General features: G+C 41.2%; 1 protein-coding gene across 1 annotated transcript in view; it reads right to left on the reverse strand.

The window, feature by feature from the left end:
• CCDC88C (coiled-coil domain containing 88C) overlaps positions 1-20,869 on the reverse strand; it is a 117,093-nt gene that overhangs the window by 13,090 nt on the left and 83,134 nt on the right. The window contains exons 14-25 of the mRNA XM_063117962.1: positions 18,871-19,008; positions 16,556-17,626; positions 15,027-15,154; positions 13,698-13,839; positions 11,559-11,750; positions 10,337-10,498; positions 8,367-8,644; positions 6,245-6,388; positions 4,854-5,040; positions 2,955-3,100; positions 2,391-2,480; positions 1,106-1,344 (exon numbers count right to left, since the gene is read on the reverse strand). Of these exons, the coding sequence (XP_062974032.1) occupies positions 1,106-1,344; positions 2,391-2,480; positions 2,955-3,100; positions 4,854-5,040; positions 6,245-6,388; positions 8,367-8,644; positions 10,337-10,498; positions 11,559-11,750; positions 13,698-13,839; positions 15,027-15,154; positions 16,556-17,626; positions 18,871-19,008 (2,917 nt within the window). The remainder of the gene's footprint in view (positions 1-1,105; positions 1,345-2,390; positions 2,481-2,954; positions 3,101-4,853; positions 5,041-6,244; positions 6,389-8,366; positions 8,645-10,336; positions 10,499-11,558; positions 11,751-13,697; positions 13,840-15,026; positions 15,155-16,555; positions 17,627-18,870; positions 19,009-20,869) is intronic.

The raw sequence follows: 20,869 nt of genomic DNA on the forward strand, positions 1-20,869 counted from the left end.
CTGGGATTCATTGACAAATCTTTATGTCCTGGAAGATGGTTAATGAGCAGTATAGCCCTGCTCCAACTCATTAGTTTGATAAGCAGTGGATGCAACCTCAATGTGTACTTTAAAAAATAACCAGTCTGTAATAATAATAATAATAGTAATTTGCAACCTGTACAAACATGCACTTATTTTTAAGGGTGAATGGCAGAAATGGCATACTGGAGCCACAAGAGTGCCCACTGTCTCAAAAAGACCATTCTCATCTTGTATGGATCACCCTAGAATGCCCGAGACAGATTCTCAATAGGACTCTGAATTCTAGCTTGGTTCTGTTTTGCTTACTGTTTTCTGCTTCTGCTGGAAGGAGAAACAAAGAACTATACAGTTGCATGGAAACCCTGGTTCCTTCCCTGGTGAATCTTAATCTTTTCCTAGCTAGCTTCCTTCACCAGACCATTGTCCTTTTCTCACTTTCCTTCCTCACATTCAGTACATACATGATTGGGAAGGTGTCTGCTAGCCCTGCATTCAAGTGGAAGGTGTGTAAATGCATCAGCCTTTTCATGCAACTGGGGGCCTGGAGTGACCAAGGTTCCCAATTACACATGCAGACCCTGTGCACCTACAGGTGCGCATGCACTCTCCCTTCCCTTGTTACACTTTCCACTGAACGTGCAGAGGTAGAGACCAGCAGTTGTAATACCCTAATACAATCTTTATTGAATGTGTGGAGAGAAGGCAAGAATACTTTCAAGCTTGTCTCCTTAGCATCTCTTGCATTTGGACCACCTAGCAGGCAAGAGCTCATCTCCTGAGTGGAACCAGAATGTACCACGAGCCCCTCAATTTCACCTTTCTTCACAAAATGGGCTACTTGGCTACCTCCTTTGCCTAGGCCCTTGAACCTGTTTTGTTAAAATGCTCAGAAGAACGCATCTTTCACTGTCCAGTAACACAGTCTGTGCTTCAATCTTTCTTTTGCAGGGTTTCAATGGCACTTGGAAATGCTCATCTCTGGATCTTAATCTTTTCCTAGCTAGCAAACTTTGCCAACATAATCTATCCAATATGAAACTTCTGAGCTGGTTAACTACACATTAAGTGCAACACCATTTACCTTTGCCCGCAGATCCATTATCAAGTTCTCTACCTTCCATGGAGTTGGACTCTACAGAGGTGTTCTCCAGACTTTCCTGCTGCTTGGGCAGCTGTGAAGGAGATGGCGACCCTGCAGTGTCTGTGCTTTCGGAGGGCCATGGAGGGCTCTCGGCTGAAGATTTCAGCTGTTCTCTTGCAGCCTCTTTCTTTGGCTTAATGAGTTTAACCAAGGCTCTAGCTCCTATCCAGTGGTTTTTCCTGTTATTGGCAAATTTTAACAAGGATCAAGGGGCAGTCACTTTGCTCTTTAAATTTTTAACACAGTCCACTAATTTTCTTAATTATCTTGATTTCCTCCATTAAATAGCAATGCAAAATGGCCTTAGAGCCAGGAAGTCAGTAAATAGACTAGGAGTTTTGTGGCTCAAAAGTTAGCAGGATAAAAAGGCACAGAAAATACTCCAGCATTGAGTTACGACATAAAGATCCATAGATGTTGGTATTTGTTGGCTCTATCAGGGCTGTTTTTATTTCCATTACAATCAGAATTGAGCCATCAATAATGGCTGCATTTCCCCAAATTTTATTAAAAATTATCTGTTAAAAACTTTTCTGAGAGATAGACTGGGGTTCTTTAGGATACAACCAATCTACTTACAAGTTGATTATGTCCTTGTTCACTGTTTGGCTAAATATAGGTTTCAGAATCATTATAGATACACCTTACAACAATTTGGCAGCCATGTTTGGATGATCATATCTCAGACCTAATAACCTGAAACATGGACGGACAGACACAGCCATTTTACTTAGCCCTTCATACGAGCTGGCACACAAACCAGAAAGTCTACCATAATTTATAGTTTTCCATTCCATCCAAACTGGGAAACTATAGTTAATGGCTTTGGAACTAACCAAGACATTAAACTGTAGTTTCCTGGATGAAACAGGAAACTGTAGTTAACTGAAGACCTCCTGGCTGCTTCACCTGCATAAAGGGAAGAGTGAAGCAGCTGCATGTGCAAACACAGTGTTTCCTCTTATCTTGCTAATTAGGTCAAGATACAATTGTTTGAATGCAGCTTGAATCTACAATTGAACTGATTAGCATGTGACAAAAATAATCCAAATCTGGATTGGCTAAGCCTCAATAATATTTTTTAACAGCAGAAAAGAGATGCTAACCAATCTTCATCTTTCTATTCACAGAGGGATTGTATACAAGTTGCTTCACACAGATAAGGGACATTTTTCTGCATAAGACTGGCTTTCACATGTGCTATTTCAAAATTGAGAAAACTTACTTTTTTGGAGCTGGATCATAAAACTTATACTGATCCATTATTTTCTCCTCCAGTTTTTCTTTGTGTCTCCTTAAGGCATTTAGTTTATCACTGTTGAGAACCAAAGAAGTGGGGGGAAACATTTACTGATTGCAGGGAATTGAGTGTATTTAACAAATTAAACTATTACAACTTTCCAGGAGAAGAAAATTCTGTGTCCCTCAGGGCAAGATCTGGAGTGATGAAAAAGCCTTCTGACAGTACCTATCACATAACAGAAGTAATTAAAATTAGGATTAAGCTCCTTAAGAAGACTTGATTGGTAAGGTAATTAAAAGGGTACAGCACATAAACAAGAATTTTAAAGAGCCACAGTCTTTGGAAAGTATGGGGGGGTGTTTGGAGGGGGATAGGCTGGTAATTTCCTCCTTTCTTTCTTTTGGGGGTACCTATATATATGTCATGGCATCATGAAGAGCCTTCTCCATTGTATGCATTACAGCATAGTTATGTTGGGAGCAGAATACCGCTTTAGCTTTTATCTACTGTGTGTTGTAAAGTAGGTAAAGAGAGTGCTGCTCTTACATATATTGCTTCTGTTCCTCATGGTACTGTTCCTTGTTCTCCATGTTCTGCTCCAGCAACATTTGGTTCTGCTGACTCAGCATCTGGATCTGACTTAGGAGATGGTGATTCTCTTCTTCTAAGTTTCCTTTTAGTCGAGCGAGCAGCTATTCAACAGACACATCACGGGTGAATTTTCTTTGGCTGCACTCGCCTATGTGTCATTAATGCAATTTGAAATACCAACAGAAAGGTAGTGAGCTAGGGACTCTTGTCCCAGGTCCAGGAATTGGGGTGTTGGCCTGTTCTGGAGGCGGTTGCACTCCTTCTGAAGGAGCAGGTCCATAGTTTGGGGGGATGCCCCTGGATCCATCTCTGTCACTGGAGGCCCAGATGGTCTCGGTGGCCCAGAGCACCTATTACCAACTTCGGTTGGTATGGCAACTATGCTTGTGCCTGGATAGGGATAGCCTAGCCATGGTCATCCATGCACTGGTAATCTCATGACTAGACTACTGCAATGCACTCTATGTGGGACTCAGTTCAGAAGCTGCAGCTAGTGCAGAATGCAGCAGGTAGGGTGCTCACTGGGACACCTAGCTATGGTCACATAACACCTGCGTTAAAAGAACTGCACTGGCTGCCTATTAGGTACTGAGCCACATACAAGGTTATGTTATTATCCTATAAAGCACTAAACAACTTGGGACCAGAATACCTAGCACACCACCTTCCCTTGTACAAACCCAAATGACATTTAAGATCTTCAGAAGAGGTCTTGCTGGTCATTCCAAAATGAACAGAATGTCACCACGGAGAACCTCGATGGTGGGCTTTCTCTGTAGTGCCACCCACCATCAGGAAAACTCTTTAGGAAGTAGAAAATGCAACATCCTTTAAACACCTCCTGAAAAAATATCTTTTCACACAGACTTTCCCTGTGAACTGCTGCTGGATTTATTTTGGTTTTACAGGGAAATTTTAAACTTTTATGTTTTGATTTGTTATATTTTATGGTTTTAAGAGAGAACTGTCCAGAGAGTCTTGGCTACTGGGCAGTATAAAAATGTAATAAATTAAATATAAAAATAAAATTATTGTAACCCCAGCTCAGCGCTTACATTGGCCAAGTAGTTCAATGAATGACAGACTTGTCAACACTACCCATCCCCACGTAAGATTTTTACACTTAAGACGCACAAACCTAATTATGTCCCACTGAAATCAATCATTTCCATAGAGAGGGAATCTAGACATGATGGGCAACATGGACCAACCTGGTTCGTATCCTAAAAACCAGGGGGGGATTTAAAGTGCTATTATGGATCTGAACTCGACCAGCGCCCTCCCTTTCCCAAGGATAGCAGGAATAAAAAAAAACATTCTTGAGAGATGGAGACAGTGAAGGCATGGAAAGAACTTAGTTTCTCACTCCCATCTTGCTAACTTAAGATATGGCAGCAACCCAATCCTAACACATAGGGTTTGACCTGAAACTGTTGCCATTTAAGAGCAAGTAATGGCCATCAAATTATGGTCAGTTTGCACAATCACAGAGAGGAAATGAACCATGGTGGCTTATTTCCTCACCACATGTGTGCCAGTTGCATGCTGGCATAATTACCCTTGGCAGCATGGCTCTTCACGTCATGTGAACCCGGCCAGGATGGCTTGTTGCCATGGGTAACAGGCCATGGAGAACCCATGGGCTGTTGTAGGCTTCTGGGTTTCTATTTACCTACAGCTGCCAAAGGTAATTATGCAAACCCCCCAAACACATGATCAGCATGTGCGTGGGAGGCAGATTAAGCAACCACGGGTTATTTTCCCCTCCGTGATCATCCAAATCCAGTCAGTGTTTATGGAAGGGTGAAGCGATCCAACAGTCACTGCCTGTATTTCATGGTCCATAAATCTCACCTCACAGTGGTTGTCCAGTTTGGTCAAGGAGATGTCCATGTTTTGGTGTTGTTCCTTCAACTCATCATAGTGAGCTTGCCAACGATTCAGTTCTAGTTGGGAATTATTCAAAGATGTTTTCAACTCCTTAGTGTGGATATGAAGCCCTTCATACTCTACTTTGAGCTTGCTGTGTAAGAAATTCACCCTAAAGTAGGAAAAGAAAAACATGTCACATCCCAAAGCAAATCTGAAACTGCAATGTTAAAGCGAGTGAATACCATCATAGGATTTAAATCTGCAATAAGCACAATAGCTAAAACCTTGGTCTTGCTGAAGAAAAGGAATTCAATGTTTTTGAAAAATCAGAAAGTTTTTGAACCATTTTTAGCAATGCTAAATAAAGAGGCTGATCTTTTTTCTGTTAATAAAAAAATGAGCACCACAAAATTAGCAAACTAAAAATTCCTAATACTAAAATATTTGAGAGGAATTACAAGTTTCCACAGTAAGATTTATTTTATTTTTTAAAGTGAGAATCTACTTAATCCTGTCGGGGATGCTTTAGGGTAGATTCCTGCATTGAGCAGGGGGTTGGACTCGATGGCCTTGTAGGCCCCTTCCAACTCTGCTATTCTATGATTCTATGATTTAATATAATAAATGTTTAACTATTATGCCTTGGCCAAAATCATTATTGTGGTGTTTGAGTGGTTTAAAATATAGCACTGCCATATTTTTATGCCAGTCTGAAATTTCTACGATTTTTCAATCCTGTGGTAGTTAATATTTATTAAATTTATATCCTGCCGTTCCCCCCAAAATCGCACTCAAGATGGCAGAACACTTCCAAAGTTTCCAAACTTGTAGCTGTAATGGAGTTGTGGGGAGAATTTCAGAATGGGAAAAATGCAACAAAGTGAAGGAGGCATCTTTATCTACATAAAAGTGAAAATACTATGCTGGATTCATCTTTCAAAAATTTACAAATCATTGCCTCTGGGCTATATGATATACACTTGTACACACTGCTATTGAAAAAGATGGGTCAAAGACTTAGAAAGTGCAAAAACACTGGAAGGAAGGAAGGAGAGAAAGAAAGAAAGAAAGAAAGAAAGAAAGAAAGAAAGAAAGAAAGAAAGAAAGAAAGAAAGAAAGAAATTATAGCTTGGGGACACACAGAAATTGAGTACTAAAGCTATGATATTGATGATGCTGGGCCATATACAGCCAAGCATGATGAGAAACAAAGGCTGATGTTCTGACACATCTCACAAAGGGCGTGAGCACTGTTTGCATATCACGTAAAGAATGTTCAACCACTAGGGCATGCTTTTTTTATATTCCCACAAATGGGATGGGATCAACCAAAAGCGTGCAAAGTGGCCTACATCACTTCTGAAGAGTGCTACCTTTCCAGTTCTTCTCTCAGCTTCTGGTTCTCTGCAGTCGCTATTGTGCTCGCTCTCTTTTCCTGTTGTAGAAAGTCTTTTTCTGTTTTTAAAACCATCTCCAGCTCTTCCAATTTGGCTTTGTGCTGTATCAAGCCGTTATATCTGCAAGAAAGAAATAAGAATGGCTATTTTGCCTTAATGCCTCTCGCTATAAAAATGTGAATCAGAAAAGTCTCTTTCCTCTGTACCATAAATCCCAATGGTTTACAATAGAGAAGGTACAATTCTGCCAGAGTTAAGCACTTCTGCGCACAAGCTTAATTCTCTCCCATTCAATCAATGAGACATAAAAGTGCTTAAGTTGGCTGGCCTGTGACCACGTGGCTTGTATGTATTAAGTTATTTTATGCATCTAAGATACATGCCTTGTGTGTGTGTATGTTGGAAACCACTCTAGTTTAAGGAGAAGGAAACATTAATACTTCTATACATAAATATCAAGCTTATCTATAGTATATGAATGAGGTTGGGGTTTATTTTTTGTAGATAACTTGACACATAGTTATTTTTTATTTAAAACTGATTACACTGAGAACAATCCTATGGTCCCTATGGCTAGAGTTTCAACACAAAACCTAAAACAGATGAATGTTAGGGCCTTCCTAGACGAGGCCTTAGCGCGCCTTCTGTCCCGGCTTCCCTGCTGTGCGTACAGATGACGCACAAGGGAATCCGGAGACAGGCCGCGCTGAGGCCTCCTCCAACGCGGCATAAGCGAATTCGCTTATGGCGCGCCTTTTCCCCAGCTCCAGCCTCAGGCCGGAGCTGGGGAACGTCTAGGGACTTCCGCAGCTTTTCGCGGCTCCTCGCTTACTCGCGAGGAGCTGCGAAAAGCCGCGGACCTGGCACACCGCTCATAGGAGCGCTGTGCCCATCGGCGGGGGGGGGGGCGAAGGCTGGGAGGGTGGGTGCCTGGGTGGGTCCGATTGCACCGCGCGCCGCCCGGGCAATGCCTCGCATGGGGCGGCATTGCCTGGGCAATGCTGCCCCATGCCAGGCATTGCCCGGGCTCGGGCAGCGCGCGCGCGATCGCACCCGCCCTCCCCCCGTGCCACCCACCCTGGCACCCACCCTCCCAGCCTTCGCCCCCCCCCCCCGGTAAAAAAACAAACAAAAAAACCCACTTACCTTGTCCGCCGTCTTCGGGTCGCACCCGGCCCCTTTAAAATAATAATAAAAAATGGCGGACGCCGCAGGGACATGATGTCCCTACGCATCCGCCGTGTGGTAGCCTGGGGGAGGCGCGCTAACGTTAGCGCGCCTCGGCCCCGCCTCCCTGCCGGCGTAAGCCGGCAGGTCTAGCAAGGCCCTTAGTCTCAGCTCTAACAAGACAGAAGGAGCTTTCATCTTAAATTCAATGCAAAGTAAAGGAAGTCTATAGCCCTAATTCAAGGTAGCTTATCAGAATAATAAACGTGAGTTTTTAAAAAGGCAATCATCAATCACTGCTGCTTCCTGGGCATATGTGGTCATGGGAACACATAGCAGGTTTCTAAAACTGTCAACTGCTATAAAGTTTTGACAGGAATATATTATATTCAAATCAAGGAACATAAGTAGTTTTGCCAACTGACTAGGAAATAAAGCCAGCCTGGCCTGCTGTTGGGCTTTTAAACAAGAGCTTGATCTGTAGAAAACTACAAGTGAAGTTTTTCATGGTATGGAGACATTGGCCTAATGTACACCAAGCAGGATATTGTGCTATGAAAGTGGTATGAAAATGGTATATAAAAGGCAGGAGCCACACTAATGCTTCATAGCGGTATTGAAGTACACTGACAACTGTTGGGGCCCATTGACACACATACCATATACTGCTTTCATATTGCTTGGTGTGGCTCCTGCCTTTTATATACTGCTTTCATAGTGCAATATCCTGCTTGGTGCAGATTAGGCCATTATCTGCTAATGTCTGCGGAGTAAGAGCAACTAAAAGCACAGGAGCAGAGACCATTAAAAATGGTTGAGAACCCTACTTATTTTACTGTAAGGGTTTGTACCCTGCCCCTTCAACAAAATTGAAGGGTGGCTTAGACCTAATGATCCATTTCTTCTGACCGCCTAAGGAAGGACACCCTACCTTTCTCCCAGATCTTTGTGCTCCAGGTCAAGATTTTTGTGCAGCATTTTGAGGCAGCTGTGCTGTTTTATCAACTTTTCATATTCCGTAGACTGCCGCTCATGCAGCGATGCTAGGTGCTCGTGGTCTTGAAGGAGGGACTCGTACTCCGTTTTGAGCTGCTCTTTGTGTTTCAGCAGGTTGTCATACTCATTCTCCTTAGCCAGCTGCTGGTTTTGGAGTAGGGTGTTCTGGGCCATCAAGGAGGCACTCTGGGAATTTAGGGTTGAGTTCTCTACCTAAAGTTTTCTCAAAGACACAGAAAAATGAATTGGAATGCAGTAGCATAAATTGGAGAAACATTATAAAGTGCCCAGGTAGATGGTTTCTATTTCAGTTATATTTCAGTTTCAGATTAGGACCTGCATTTCAACAAAATATAAAAAAAACCAAGCACACAGTCCATTATTAAAGTAAAGCCAAACCACACATGTACGTTTCTGGTAAAATGCATGTGTTTTGGTTTAACTATAAAGCAGATATGGGGTAGTCTACTTTCATCAATAGTTGGAGGATGGAAACAAAACCCTAGAGACCTCTTCCACCTTCCATCCCTGCGCTTTGTGGCTTGAAAACTTTCCTGCCCAGCTGGTTCACTTCCAGTATCAGAACTGGGTAGGAGTGGGTGTGTGGGTAAGTGGAATTACAGCAGTAGAGTTGGGAGTGGGTGGGTTTCATTCCAATCCTCCATTTAATAATCCTCCTTTTTATAGGCAAACATGGTTTGGATCTTAAATTGGAATTCAGGAAATTTTCTAAACATAGAATAGGCGAGTGTGTGTGTGTGTGTGTGTGTGTGTGTGTAAGTGTAAAATAATAATGTCCATGAAATTTGTAAGAATAATCCATATGCTTATTAGCTTTCTTGCTAATGGAGAGAAACCCATCTCCCAAGTCTGGTCCCATTCTCTCGACCCAGATCCCAATCTTCTTCCACAGCATGGTTTGATTAAGCCACTTAGAGAGCAATCCTATGGTTGCTAGAGACGTCTGGGGAGCCATAAGATAGTTGAGATACCTAGACGTGAGGTCAGACCCAGTAGTCCAAGCTGCCCTCCCGATTCCTCCCCCAGCCAGCAAGGAGAAAACCATGCCAGCCACCTCTCTGAGTTCACAAAAGTGAACATGACAAGGATGGAAAGAGGGCGATTCTGTGAGTGGGGAAGGGAGAGGACTGGGAAAGTAGGGATACAAGCTACCCCCAACCCTCTCCAGTCTCCTACCCTTGCCCTCCCTGCTGCTTGTCTAGCTGAGATGCAGAGCAGGAGGAGGGCAGAGATGAAGATCGTGTCTGCCACACCTCCCACCATGCTTCGGATGGCCATTAGCCCCTGAGTTCAGAGGTTTACAGCCATCCCCATAGGATTGTGCCCGTAATGGAAGATGGAGCTTGCATGTTCATTTTTGTTTGCTTGTGGCAGGCTGCAGTAAACATGTGAGTTAACTGAAGAGGGAAAGAGGTCTTTCCTCACTTGCAAAAGGCTGAAGTCTCCACTATGAAGTCTCCATAGCCATTTTACCATTCCAAACCACAGGAGTCCCCAGGGGTAGAAATATAGGTTAACTTCCATTATCCGGGCAGTATTTTAGCCAGTCTGTAGACTGATGAATGGTACCCAGGCATGAGAAAAGGATTATCATATGTTGCAATTGCAATCTTGGATTACATTACATTTTGGAAGTTGCTTTCCCTTTTTTAATGGAAATCAAACCCTGAATAGAACATAAAATCTAACCATTTCCCATTTTTACCAATAACTAAGCTATCTATTATTTTTACCCCTTGCTGGGGTGGTAGTGAGGGTGCCAACTTGATTTCCTCCCAAATCAAAACTCAAGAGACCAGTGCTAGAAAAATGGCTATTTTGTGGACACTCCAAAATAAGCCACCTAGAAAGTTTCTGGGGGAAGCATCCAAGAATTTTCCTGACCTGGAGCTTGGCTGTTTGCATTTGCATTGCAGTGTTGTGCTCTTGAAGACAGGCATTTTGCTTTTGTAGTGTCAGGATCTGATTGTTGAAGGAGGTGTTCTGAGTTTCCAAATGCCTTAGCTGTTCTTTAAGAAGCTGCTTTTCTGCATGCAAGGCTGCATTCTGAGAGAGAATCACAATTCAAAAACCATAAGGGGAAAATACTACACATTCTGAATTTAAGTTCAAATAGAATGCAAATAGTTCATGAGCGCCTTTTGAATTATAGATTTCGAACTGGCCAGTGGTGGCAAGGGAAACTGGGAGACTGCACCTGCTGCCTCCCAGGAAGAACTTCACAGCAAAGGGGAAACCAGTGTGGCCATATCCATTGCACAGCTGCTTCACTGCTTGTTTTCCTCTTCCCTCCTCAGCCCTTTTCCTTTTGTATCTTGTCTATTTGATTGACAGCCTACAGGCAGACCCTTGTCTTATATTTTACAGCACAGAGAAAACATTAGGCACTTGCTAATAATAAAACATTAAATTAAATTATATTAAAATATAACAACAACAACAACTCATGCTACAGATGGAGGCAGGAAATAATGGTTACAATTACCCCTTGCACTTGTCTTTCAAAATAGTAGCAAGAAAGTAATTGAAATGAGATTCTGTCTCTTTTTTCTTGAACCAGTGTTTCTCAAGCTGTGTTCCAAAGTACTTTTTCTAACCCTACACAGAGCAACAGTGAGATCCCAGAGGCCTGGCCACGGCTTGGTGTGAACAGTTTGCACAGCATAAAACGTATTCCAGCAGCCTCCATAAATGCATGAGTCCCTTGTCTGATCAGTCAACACAGAAAAGGTTTCCTGAAGGTAAAAAAAAGTTTGAAAGCCACTGGCCTAAATAACTGGCTTCCCTAAAAGGAAGCCAGGCCTTCTCCCTGTTTTTCATTCAGGCAAATTCACCCTAGCCCTACCTGGGGGAAGGTGTGATTCTGTAGTAGATTGATGAATGCTATTACAGAATAGCTTCTGAAAATCTATACCCATAAGGGATGCTTCACACATTAAGATTTTCCTACAGAGAGAAACACCATATAGGAAAGTGTGTGTTTACTGAAGTGCGGTTCGCACAAGTTTTCAGAGCCACAGAGACAACAGCCAATGAAAATTTTATGCCACCTAAAAAGGACATAAGCAAATCCAGGAAAGCCTGTATTTGAAAGTACAACACTTACATTCCTTTCCAGGTCTATAGCTCTGTCTTTTACTTTCAGAAGCTCCATCGTTGCTTCCTTGTGACCCTTTTCCCACTTTTCCTTTGTCTGATGACTGGAAACAAAGTTTTCAATGGGTTGCTTTAATGAATCTTGCACATGCATTCCGTCCTCTTGCTTCTGCTTGAGAACTTCAATGTCCTTTCTCCTCATCTGGAAATATAGACAAGGCTTTGTAAAATATGTCACTGAATACAACTGCGTTGTCTACAGAACTAAATTAGACTAAAATTAAAACCAGGGCCCTTTATCACTAGATCTCAAAATATGTGATCAAAATCATTAATTTAAATCAGGGGTGGGGAATCATTTTTCCATCAAGGGACACATTCTGTCCACACCCTTATCTGGACAGAGATTTTATTTATTTATTTATTAAAACATTTATATCCTACCCTATATCTCAAGGATCTCAGGGCAGCATACAGATAAAATCATAAAATAGGACAATAAAAATACAATTCTAAAACAAATTAAACCATTAATATGTTAAAACCAATATGAAATTTTAAAACAGTAAAATCCAATTAAAGCAAGGCAGTGTGCAGGCTTTTAGATTTAGCCATTAAAGATTTTGTTAGCCTAGCAATCCAGACTCTGATAACCTCTTATCTGTATTACTGCAATACATGGAGCTGCCTTTGAAAATGGTCTGGAAACTTCAGCTGGTACAAAACTGGGCAGCGTGATTGTTAATAGGGACTGGCCAATGAGACCACATTATGCCAATACTTTTCCAGGTCTGGGCCCAATTCAAAGTGCTGGTATTAACATTCAAAGCTCTAAACAGCTTGGGGTCAAGTTATACTCCCATATGTACTTGCCCAGACCCTAAGATCATCTTCAGGGGTCCTTCTCCGTGAGCTCCTGCCAAAGGAAGTGAGGCAGATGACTACCAGGAAGAGGGTCTTTTCTGCTGTGGCACCCCAGCTGTGGAACGAGCTCCATAGGGAAGTTTGCCTGGCACCTACGTTATATTCTTTTCTACGCCAGGTGATATTACCATCGAAGTCTTTTAACTTTGCTGTTTAAATTTGTATATTGAATCTGTATTTTAAAATCTCTGTAGTGCTTCTCAGTTTTATTCCATTTGTACTTTTATATTGTGGTTTGAGTTTTATACTTTAAATTGTACTTTATGGTTTTAATTTTTGTGAACTGCCCAGAAAGCTTCGACTACTGGGCGGTGTGGCATTACACCCCACAAGTCAATTCCAAATGTATGTCTGCAGTTTGTAAGTCTGTGGTTTTTAGAATGTTGGCCTGAGTGGGTGGCGTTAGAATGTCTTGGGAGTGGGGAGGAGTGATATATAAGGGAATGACTGAGGGGATTGAAAAAACTTTTCAGGGGGACTTGTTAGGTACTCTTAGAGTCTGTAGTGCTCTCTGTGTTTATGGTACTTAAGTTCTGGGAAATTTGAGGATCAGTGTAGTGAGTGGTGTCTTTAGAGTGTGGTGTGCATGTAGTGGATGTATATTAATCAATACTGAGAATAAAGAAAGTTCAAGAGTGATTGTGTGAGAAAAAGGAAAGCGCGTATGTGAATGAGTGACAGGATTGTATGAAAGGTTTCAAAAAGGTTTTTAAATGGTTTATTTGAAACAAAGCTTGTGAACTTTTAAAAATAAATTTTGATTGTTTTATTTTAAAACTACCACAAAAATCCCACGTGTCTGTTTGGCATTTAAGTTTACACATTTAGCACCCACTCTGACAATCATTCACCTATAACTCAGAGCACATTATTATATATATTAAAATCCTTCTCCATTTAAACCCCTTTCTCCACATAGTTTGGAGGAAGGTGGTTTTTATCCCTTGCCTCAGGTGTATCAAGTGGTGGTGCTTGGCTTGAGCAGGGAGTAGCTGCGGCCGGGTCTGGTGTTCAGAGCCTGTGTCGCCCCATAATAAGTGGTGGCAGCCGTGAGGTCTGGTGTTCAGAGCCTGTGTCGTGACAGGCGGTATAGAAATGCAATAAATAAATAAATAAATAAATAAATAAATAAATAAATAAATAAATAACCTGTTTGGGGCCATATGCCAACGGTGGGTAGTGCAGACAGAGCCTCTCTGCCACCCTTGCTGGCTTTCCTTCTTACCGTATTTAGTTCATCCCGCAACTGCTGATTTAAGTTAAGGAACTCTTGCAATTGGGCCTCCAATAAAATGATTTTCTCTTCTTTATTAGCTAATGTGGTCTTCAAAGCACATTCACTTTTGCTTTCCAAGATCTTATATTTCCTGTGAGGTAACAATGACAACATGTCAGTAACGGAAAACGTAGAAGACCTACCATTTTGAGAGATTTCAGCCATTCATCCTAATTATTAGCAAAGAATTCACACAAAAAACAGTTGCCTTCTATCAGTGTCCTGTCTCGTCATCTGCAAATATTTATTTATAGAGCTAGAAAATTTAAATTAGGGATAAAGCACCTACACATGCAAAAGGGTGCTGTGCTGGGGGGAAGTGGGAAGAAAGACGTGCATCCAACACTCTGGGGGTGCAAGCAGGTCATCTGTGACAATGATAATCATCTCTGTGTGATCCTTCCTCCAGGTGGTGATTGGTGCTGTTGGAAGGGACAGTGCTGATCATCTGTTCAATGGAGAGAGTTGGAGGGAGGAGATATTTACGTGCACACCCCTCTGCTACGTTACAGAAATATTTGCCCATGTCATGTGTCCAAATCTATGTGAAAATGGTTTCAATAGTAAGTGGCATTCAATAGTAAGACACATGACTGAATCAACTGAACAACAATATTTAGGTAAAAGCAGTAGAGGCGGGTGGCTCCAATGTCAATGGGCTGGTGAATTCATAACTCTTGGTTTCATTCAGAACTCTAAAAGAGCTGTCCATGGTGCCACCAGTAAGACCTGGTAAAGTTCTGGGCTCATTGAAGTCAAATGAAAAGCTCCTATTAGTTTCAGGAAAGTCACAATTTCACCTTTAATTCATTACGGCTTGTAACACGTCACTGTTCTCAAACTTGTGCAGCACCATTAGGTTTGATAGGGGAGGTACTTTTATCTATGGCCTAATCTACATCAAGCAGGGTATTGCACTATGAAAGCGGTATGAAAGCGGTATATTAAAGGCAGGAGCCACACTACTGCTTTATAGCAGTATTGAAGTGCACGGACAACTGTTGGGGCCCATTGACACATACCATATACTGCTTTCATAGTACAATATCCTGCTTGGTGTAGATTAGGCCTATGTAAGCTTCTTGAAGAAACAACCATTTGACAATTCAATTTCTTTAGCACAAGCAACAGCATCAGCGGTCCCAGAGAAATCTTACCAAACTGAGAAACAGCTTTTGACCAGAGTATCTAGAACACAGGGGAGAAATGAGCAGAGATTAAGATAAAAAAGTACAGGGAATTCTTCCACTGCCCATCAGAAAAAGACTATTTTCTCACTTGTCATGGTTGCCATTATCATCTTCTAGGAGCAGCTCCTTATTCAATCCAATCTTCTCCAGTTCTTGGTCCAGCTTGTCCATGTCACAAGACAGCCTCTGGCTCTTTAACTTCTCAAGAACCAAATCCTGGAAACAGGGCCAATTTTGTAAGTCAGCAGAAGTGAGAACAATTATTACATAAGAGTTTTCAACAGAATACTAGATTTATTAGTCCCTCAGGTCCACTCTCTTTACACAGATATCGCAGTTAGACAGAAAAACTATGTGATTACCATATGTACAGTGTTAACGTAAGACAAATGCAAATGACTTACTTTGCTCTGTGTGTGTGTGTGTGTGTGTGTATGTCAATCTAGATATTTGCATTTGTCACACATGTGAGTGTGTAGGTTATGTTTGTGGAAAAAAATCATCATGTGAGAACAGCCCTTGGCTTTTCAAGGCAAATACACATTTGTGAAGGGCCAGTCACTGGACCTCTAGGAAAAACCAGTCTTGTAGGCATTATGAGTTTTGACTGGCTTACATATCCTATACAAGGCCCGTTTCCTATACAGGACATAATCTGAGGATACTTATTGAAGCTAAACAGGTCTAAGTATGAGTTTTGTCAATCCCACAGTAGAAAGCAGCCTGGGAACCTGGTATGCTGCCTTGAGTACCATGTAAAAAAAGTGGGATACAACTTTTATTTTTTATTAGGAACATAAGAAGTGGGGGTCACAAATCAGGAAGGCAAGGGCTAAAGGCAAGGCCTTTCACATGACTCTTCAACTCTATGATTGTGGGCCACAGAGGACTGTACCTATCAGCTACAGGAAGTTTCCTGAGAATTCAGCCATTCTTTCTGGGCCACAACAAAATGTAATACTCCTAATTGCCACACAGTGTCCCCCTAATTCTTGATTGGAAATAGATACAAAATGTTCTATATCAGATGCTGAAATACACATGCACTAACTTCCTGACTGTTAGAGCAGTACGACAATGGAATCAGTTACCTAGCTTTCTCCGCTGTGGCACCCCGGTTGTGGAACGAGCTCCCCAGAGAGGTCCGCTTGGCGCCTACACTATACTGCTTTCGTCGCCAGCTGAAGACCTTTTTATTCACTCAGTATTTTAACACTTAATTTTAACTTAAATTTAAATTTTACTGTTTTAACTCTGTATTTTAATCCTATATCAACTTTGCTGTGTGGTTTTATCCTGGTTGCGCTTTTTATACTGTATTTCGTAATTGTGTTTTAAACTGTTGGGTGTTTTACTGTGGTTTTAATTTTTGTGAACCGCCCAGAGAGCTTCGGCTATTGGGCGGTATAAAAATGTAATAAATAAATAAATAAATAAATAAATAAATAGGGAGGTTGTGGGCATTCCCACACTAGAGGCCTTCAAGAGGCAGCTGGACAAGCATCTGTCAGGGATGCTTTAGGGTGGATTCCTGCATCGAGCAGGGGGTTGGACTCGATGGCCTTGTACGCCCCTTCCAACTCTACTATTCTATGATTCTTTGATTACTTTGCTTACCTCTCTCAATGTCGCTAGTGTTCTCTTATCAATGGTAACTTGCTTAAGGAGGTCTTTATTCTCCTTTTCAAATTCTTTCATCTTAGTGGACAAGTCTCTGAATCTGGAAAGTTCTCTTTCTAGTATTTTATTTTCCTTCTCCATTGCTGCTAGTTTTACAGTGTTCTCATCCAAACTAACATCTTTCAGCTCCACCTGCTGCCAAAGCCTTTTCGTCTCTTTCTCCAACGTCTTCTTATCTTTATCCAGTTGGGACACTTCTTGCTCTAACAATTTCTTCTCCTTTTCCAACCACTCCATCTGCTTATTTGAGACTCTCAGCTCCTCTAATTTCCTCTGAAGGGTTTGATTGTCACTTTCAACACCTTGGAGTTCTTTCTCCAACTGCTGGATTTTCTTACTGCTATTTTCTAATATCTGCTCGAGTCTTTGGTTCTCAGCATTCACACTCTGGTAACTCAGCTCCAATCTTTCCGATTTCTTAACCAGAACTTTTAACATCTCCACATTTTTCCTAAGTTCCTCCTTTTCCCTTTCCAGCTCTTTATTTTCGGCCTCGAGCTGGGTCATTTTTGCACTGGTAAAACGCATTGCCTCTACCATTCTCCTAAGTTCCAGGTTCTCCTCATCTAGCTCCTTGTTGTCTTTTTCCAAGCTTTCCAGCCGGACAGAAACATTGTGTAAGGTATCTAGAGATTTTTTTAGCTTCCGGTTCTCTACTTCAAGATCCCCGTTTTCTTGCTCAAGAACCTCCACTTTCTCTGTAGTAATTTTCATGGCAGCAACTTTCTTTGTGAGCTGCTCATTCTCTCTCTCCAACCGGTGAAGCTCTTTGTCCATTTCTTCTACTCTTTCCACTTTTTCTTTAACCTGCTCAAAATCCTTCTGCAATTGCTTCTTCTCAAACTCCAGCTTGCTGAGCTTGCTACTGGTTTCTGAAACCGTTTCATGAAGTACTTTGTTTTCCAGTTCAATGTCTTTCACTCTGGCCTCACTACTGACTTGAGACCTCTGCCTCAGAGACAAAACCACTTGATTGAGATGGTCCGTTTCTTTTTCCAGGTCTTTCATCTACATTCAGAATAAAAACAAGACAGCCCAATAAATACCAGAAAGCTGCAAGCACACCAGCATATTTCAGATAAGGTAAAGCAAAATCTGGATCAACCAAGTGAGATACAGAACATGATGAGTTACATTATAGCAAGATGTACGCAAGTATAAAAGACTGTGTGGCTGGTTCAATAACTCTTTTTCCTCTGTTTTGTGTAATCTCAAGGCATTAAACATCCTACTGCTTGGTGCTAGCCTCAGGGCATGCCAGAAGACATCTCTGAGTTGGATTTCATGCCAGACATTGCAGAAGGCAAGTCTGGAATCCTTCAGGGAAACTTCTTTTGGTGGCATTTTTACACCACCTTCATAAAGTATGAATTGAGCTGCATTCACTTCTTATTCTGTCCACATATTCATACTACTGAAACAGATGTCATGTCTAAGCAAGTACCCTTCAGTATCCCTAGGATGTTTGCCTTGTCATTGCCTTGTACTGTTACAGCAGCCCACTCTCTCGGGAGGGTGCATTTAAAGGTTAGGATTACTCCACATCATGAAGCAGATACACGCTATTTCAGAAAGAGGAGCCTTCCGCTCACATGTCCCATACAAAGCTACTTGGAAATCCCATTGGCCAAGTCAGTTTTACAGGCAAGCTGGTCACCTCCATTTTTTCTTTCTCAAGACTAACAATAAATTGAATAGATGCTGCCTACCAAGCTTGTAATGCACACAACTTGGTGGAGGGCATTAGGCACAGTGGTAGAGCACATGATTTACATGTAAAAGGTCCCAGATTGAATTCCTGTCATTGCCAGGTAGAACTGGTAAAGACTCCAGCCTGAAATCCTGAAGAACTGCTGCCCTATAAGCGTAGGCAGTACGGAGCTAGGTGAACTAATAGCCTGGCTTTCTATGTTGCTTTCTATGTAATCAAAACATCAGCATCAAAAATGTGGCCATTTGATAAGCATCTCTGTAAATTTTATCTGCATGCAACTAAAGCATCTCAATTTTCCCCTGTAGCACTACTGAGATCAGACAGCATCCTCTCGAGGGGCAGGAAACCAGTGCCTGGGGACCCTCAAAGTATTTACGTGGGCAGAGATTAATTGACCTTTTTGATCTTGCTTAAGATCAATTAATTTTCCAGCAACAACAATTTTCCCTGCCCTTTTACATTTATAAGCCAACAAGTCTTTCTAAATAGGCAACCCAACATGCCTCTGGGATTACATTTACAAGGACCGTCTCTGCACCTGTCTCTCTTTGTCAGCCTTCAAGGTCTCCATCATGCCCTGAAGCTCTTCCTTCTCTCTGAGGAGCTCCTCACTTAAAGTCTCCATGTCTTGGTTACTTTGCTTCTCTCTTTCAATCTGGTTCTGCAGCTTCTCGATCTGCATTAAGAAAATTACCACAATATATTGCATGCAATCCTGGTACAAATATCGCTCACATATAAGGGCATTATGAGAAAGTATTTGAAATTTACCAAGTTACTTTTCACAAAGTAAAATAACTTAACAGAAATATTGAAAGACTTAACATGATAAATCTTTTGATTTCCACCTTCTTCGGCTGCTGTGATGTGAATCAAACGATACTGTAGCCAAGGGGGCGTTTCTAGAACAGTGAAGAGGGAATATTCTGCTCGTTGTGGTATTTGCTTTAAATGAGTTGTGTCAAGTATTACCTTCTGGGATCCAGAACAAACTTGTCATAGAGCCATTCTTTTTCTGACCTCACAATTTAAAAAGAATTAAATATGTAAATTCTTTGGTTTTAGCAGAGCAAATTCTCATTCATTTTCTACATCTTCACTGGTAACCTTTTGAACAAAAATAAATAAATCCTTAGCTAATAATCCCCATCCAAACTGGGATAACCTAAGCAACTTTCCCAATAGTTAATGCACAATTTAAGCAAGGGTGGGAAGAGATAGGGAAGAAAAAACATCACACTGCTGATGCCAATCTTTCTCTTCTTTGGCATAAGACCACCTGCTTCATTTGGCAAAACAACTACTCAGTCTTACAAATGGACTATTTTATATTCTGCTTCCATTTTAGGTGAAAGTTGTAATTTATTTATTTATTTATTACATTTATATACCGCCCCACAGCCGAAGCTCTCTGGGCGGTTCACAAAAGTTAAAACAGTAAACATTAAAAAGTATATGAAATTTAAAAACCATCAGAAACATAAAAACAACAGTATAAAAACAACAGTATCCATTATGTTTTGGATTATTTGCCAACATCAAGCTTGCATCATTTAGGATTTGGTAATTAAAAGAATTTTCTTCTTTTTTTTCTGTAGAATTAAACAGATTCTGTAGAATTCTTCATGGAAAAGGTTTGTGGCTGCAAGATGTTAAGCACTAAAAACAGAACAGCTGCTGCCATCTGGTACTATCAGCCAAGCTGCTGGCTAATTTAGGTAGCAAGAGCATTAGAGCAGCAGGGCATTTCTTCCCTTCTCTTCCCAATGGCTATGCTTGGACACAATGCTAAACTATAGTTTAGTGTTACGTGAATGGGACTTAGGGTCATGTGCTCCCCACTTCCTCCTCTAGCACAGCAAGGAAGCGGACAGAAGCTTTTGCTTTCAATTTTGATCCAATTACACTTTAATTTCACATCCACACCCTAAATTACGGTTAATCTTAACCATGGTTTATTGAAACCATGATATGAAGCTGGCTTGTGTCAATAACATATAGTCAAGAGTAACCACGGTTTGTCTGGGCCTGGACATAACACTAAACTGCAATTAAAAACAAAATGAAAGCTTCCCATCTCCTCCTCATGGCCATGTTTAGTTCAAACTCAGTGTCAAATGTAGACAATGAGTCAAACCTATATATATAATGATTTTATATACCTCTATTACACCATCTTGATTCAGTGTCCTTTCTGAACCACCACAAATCTCAATTCTGAAATTTCAATTTATTTATTTATTACATTTTTATACCGCCCAATAGCCGAAGCTCTCTGGGCGGTTCACAAATTTATAATTTATAATTACATAAATTTTAACACACCGAGTTTCAGATTTCACAGCAACAGTTATGCTCTAATAAGGATAATCATATCGCATTTTAATGTTTTTGATGTGTGTGTGTGGCCTGTGAACACCACATTGCAGAAACTGAAAATATGGTAGTGCAGACATCATAAATCTCATAAGGATGTAAGAACAGCCCAGTAGGGTAAGCCCAAAACTCATAAGAACATAAGAAGTGCCATGTTGGAT

Source organism: Elgaria multicarinata, chromosome 2 (assembly GCF_023053635.1).
Source record: "Elgaria multicarinata webbii isolate HBS135686 ecotype San Diego chromosome 2, rElgMul1.1.pri, whole genome shotgun sequence".
NCBI lineage: Eukaryota > Metazoa > Chordata > Lepidosauria > Squamata > Anguidae > Elgaria > Elgaria multicarinata.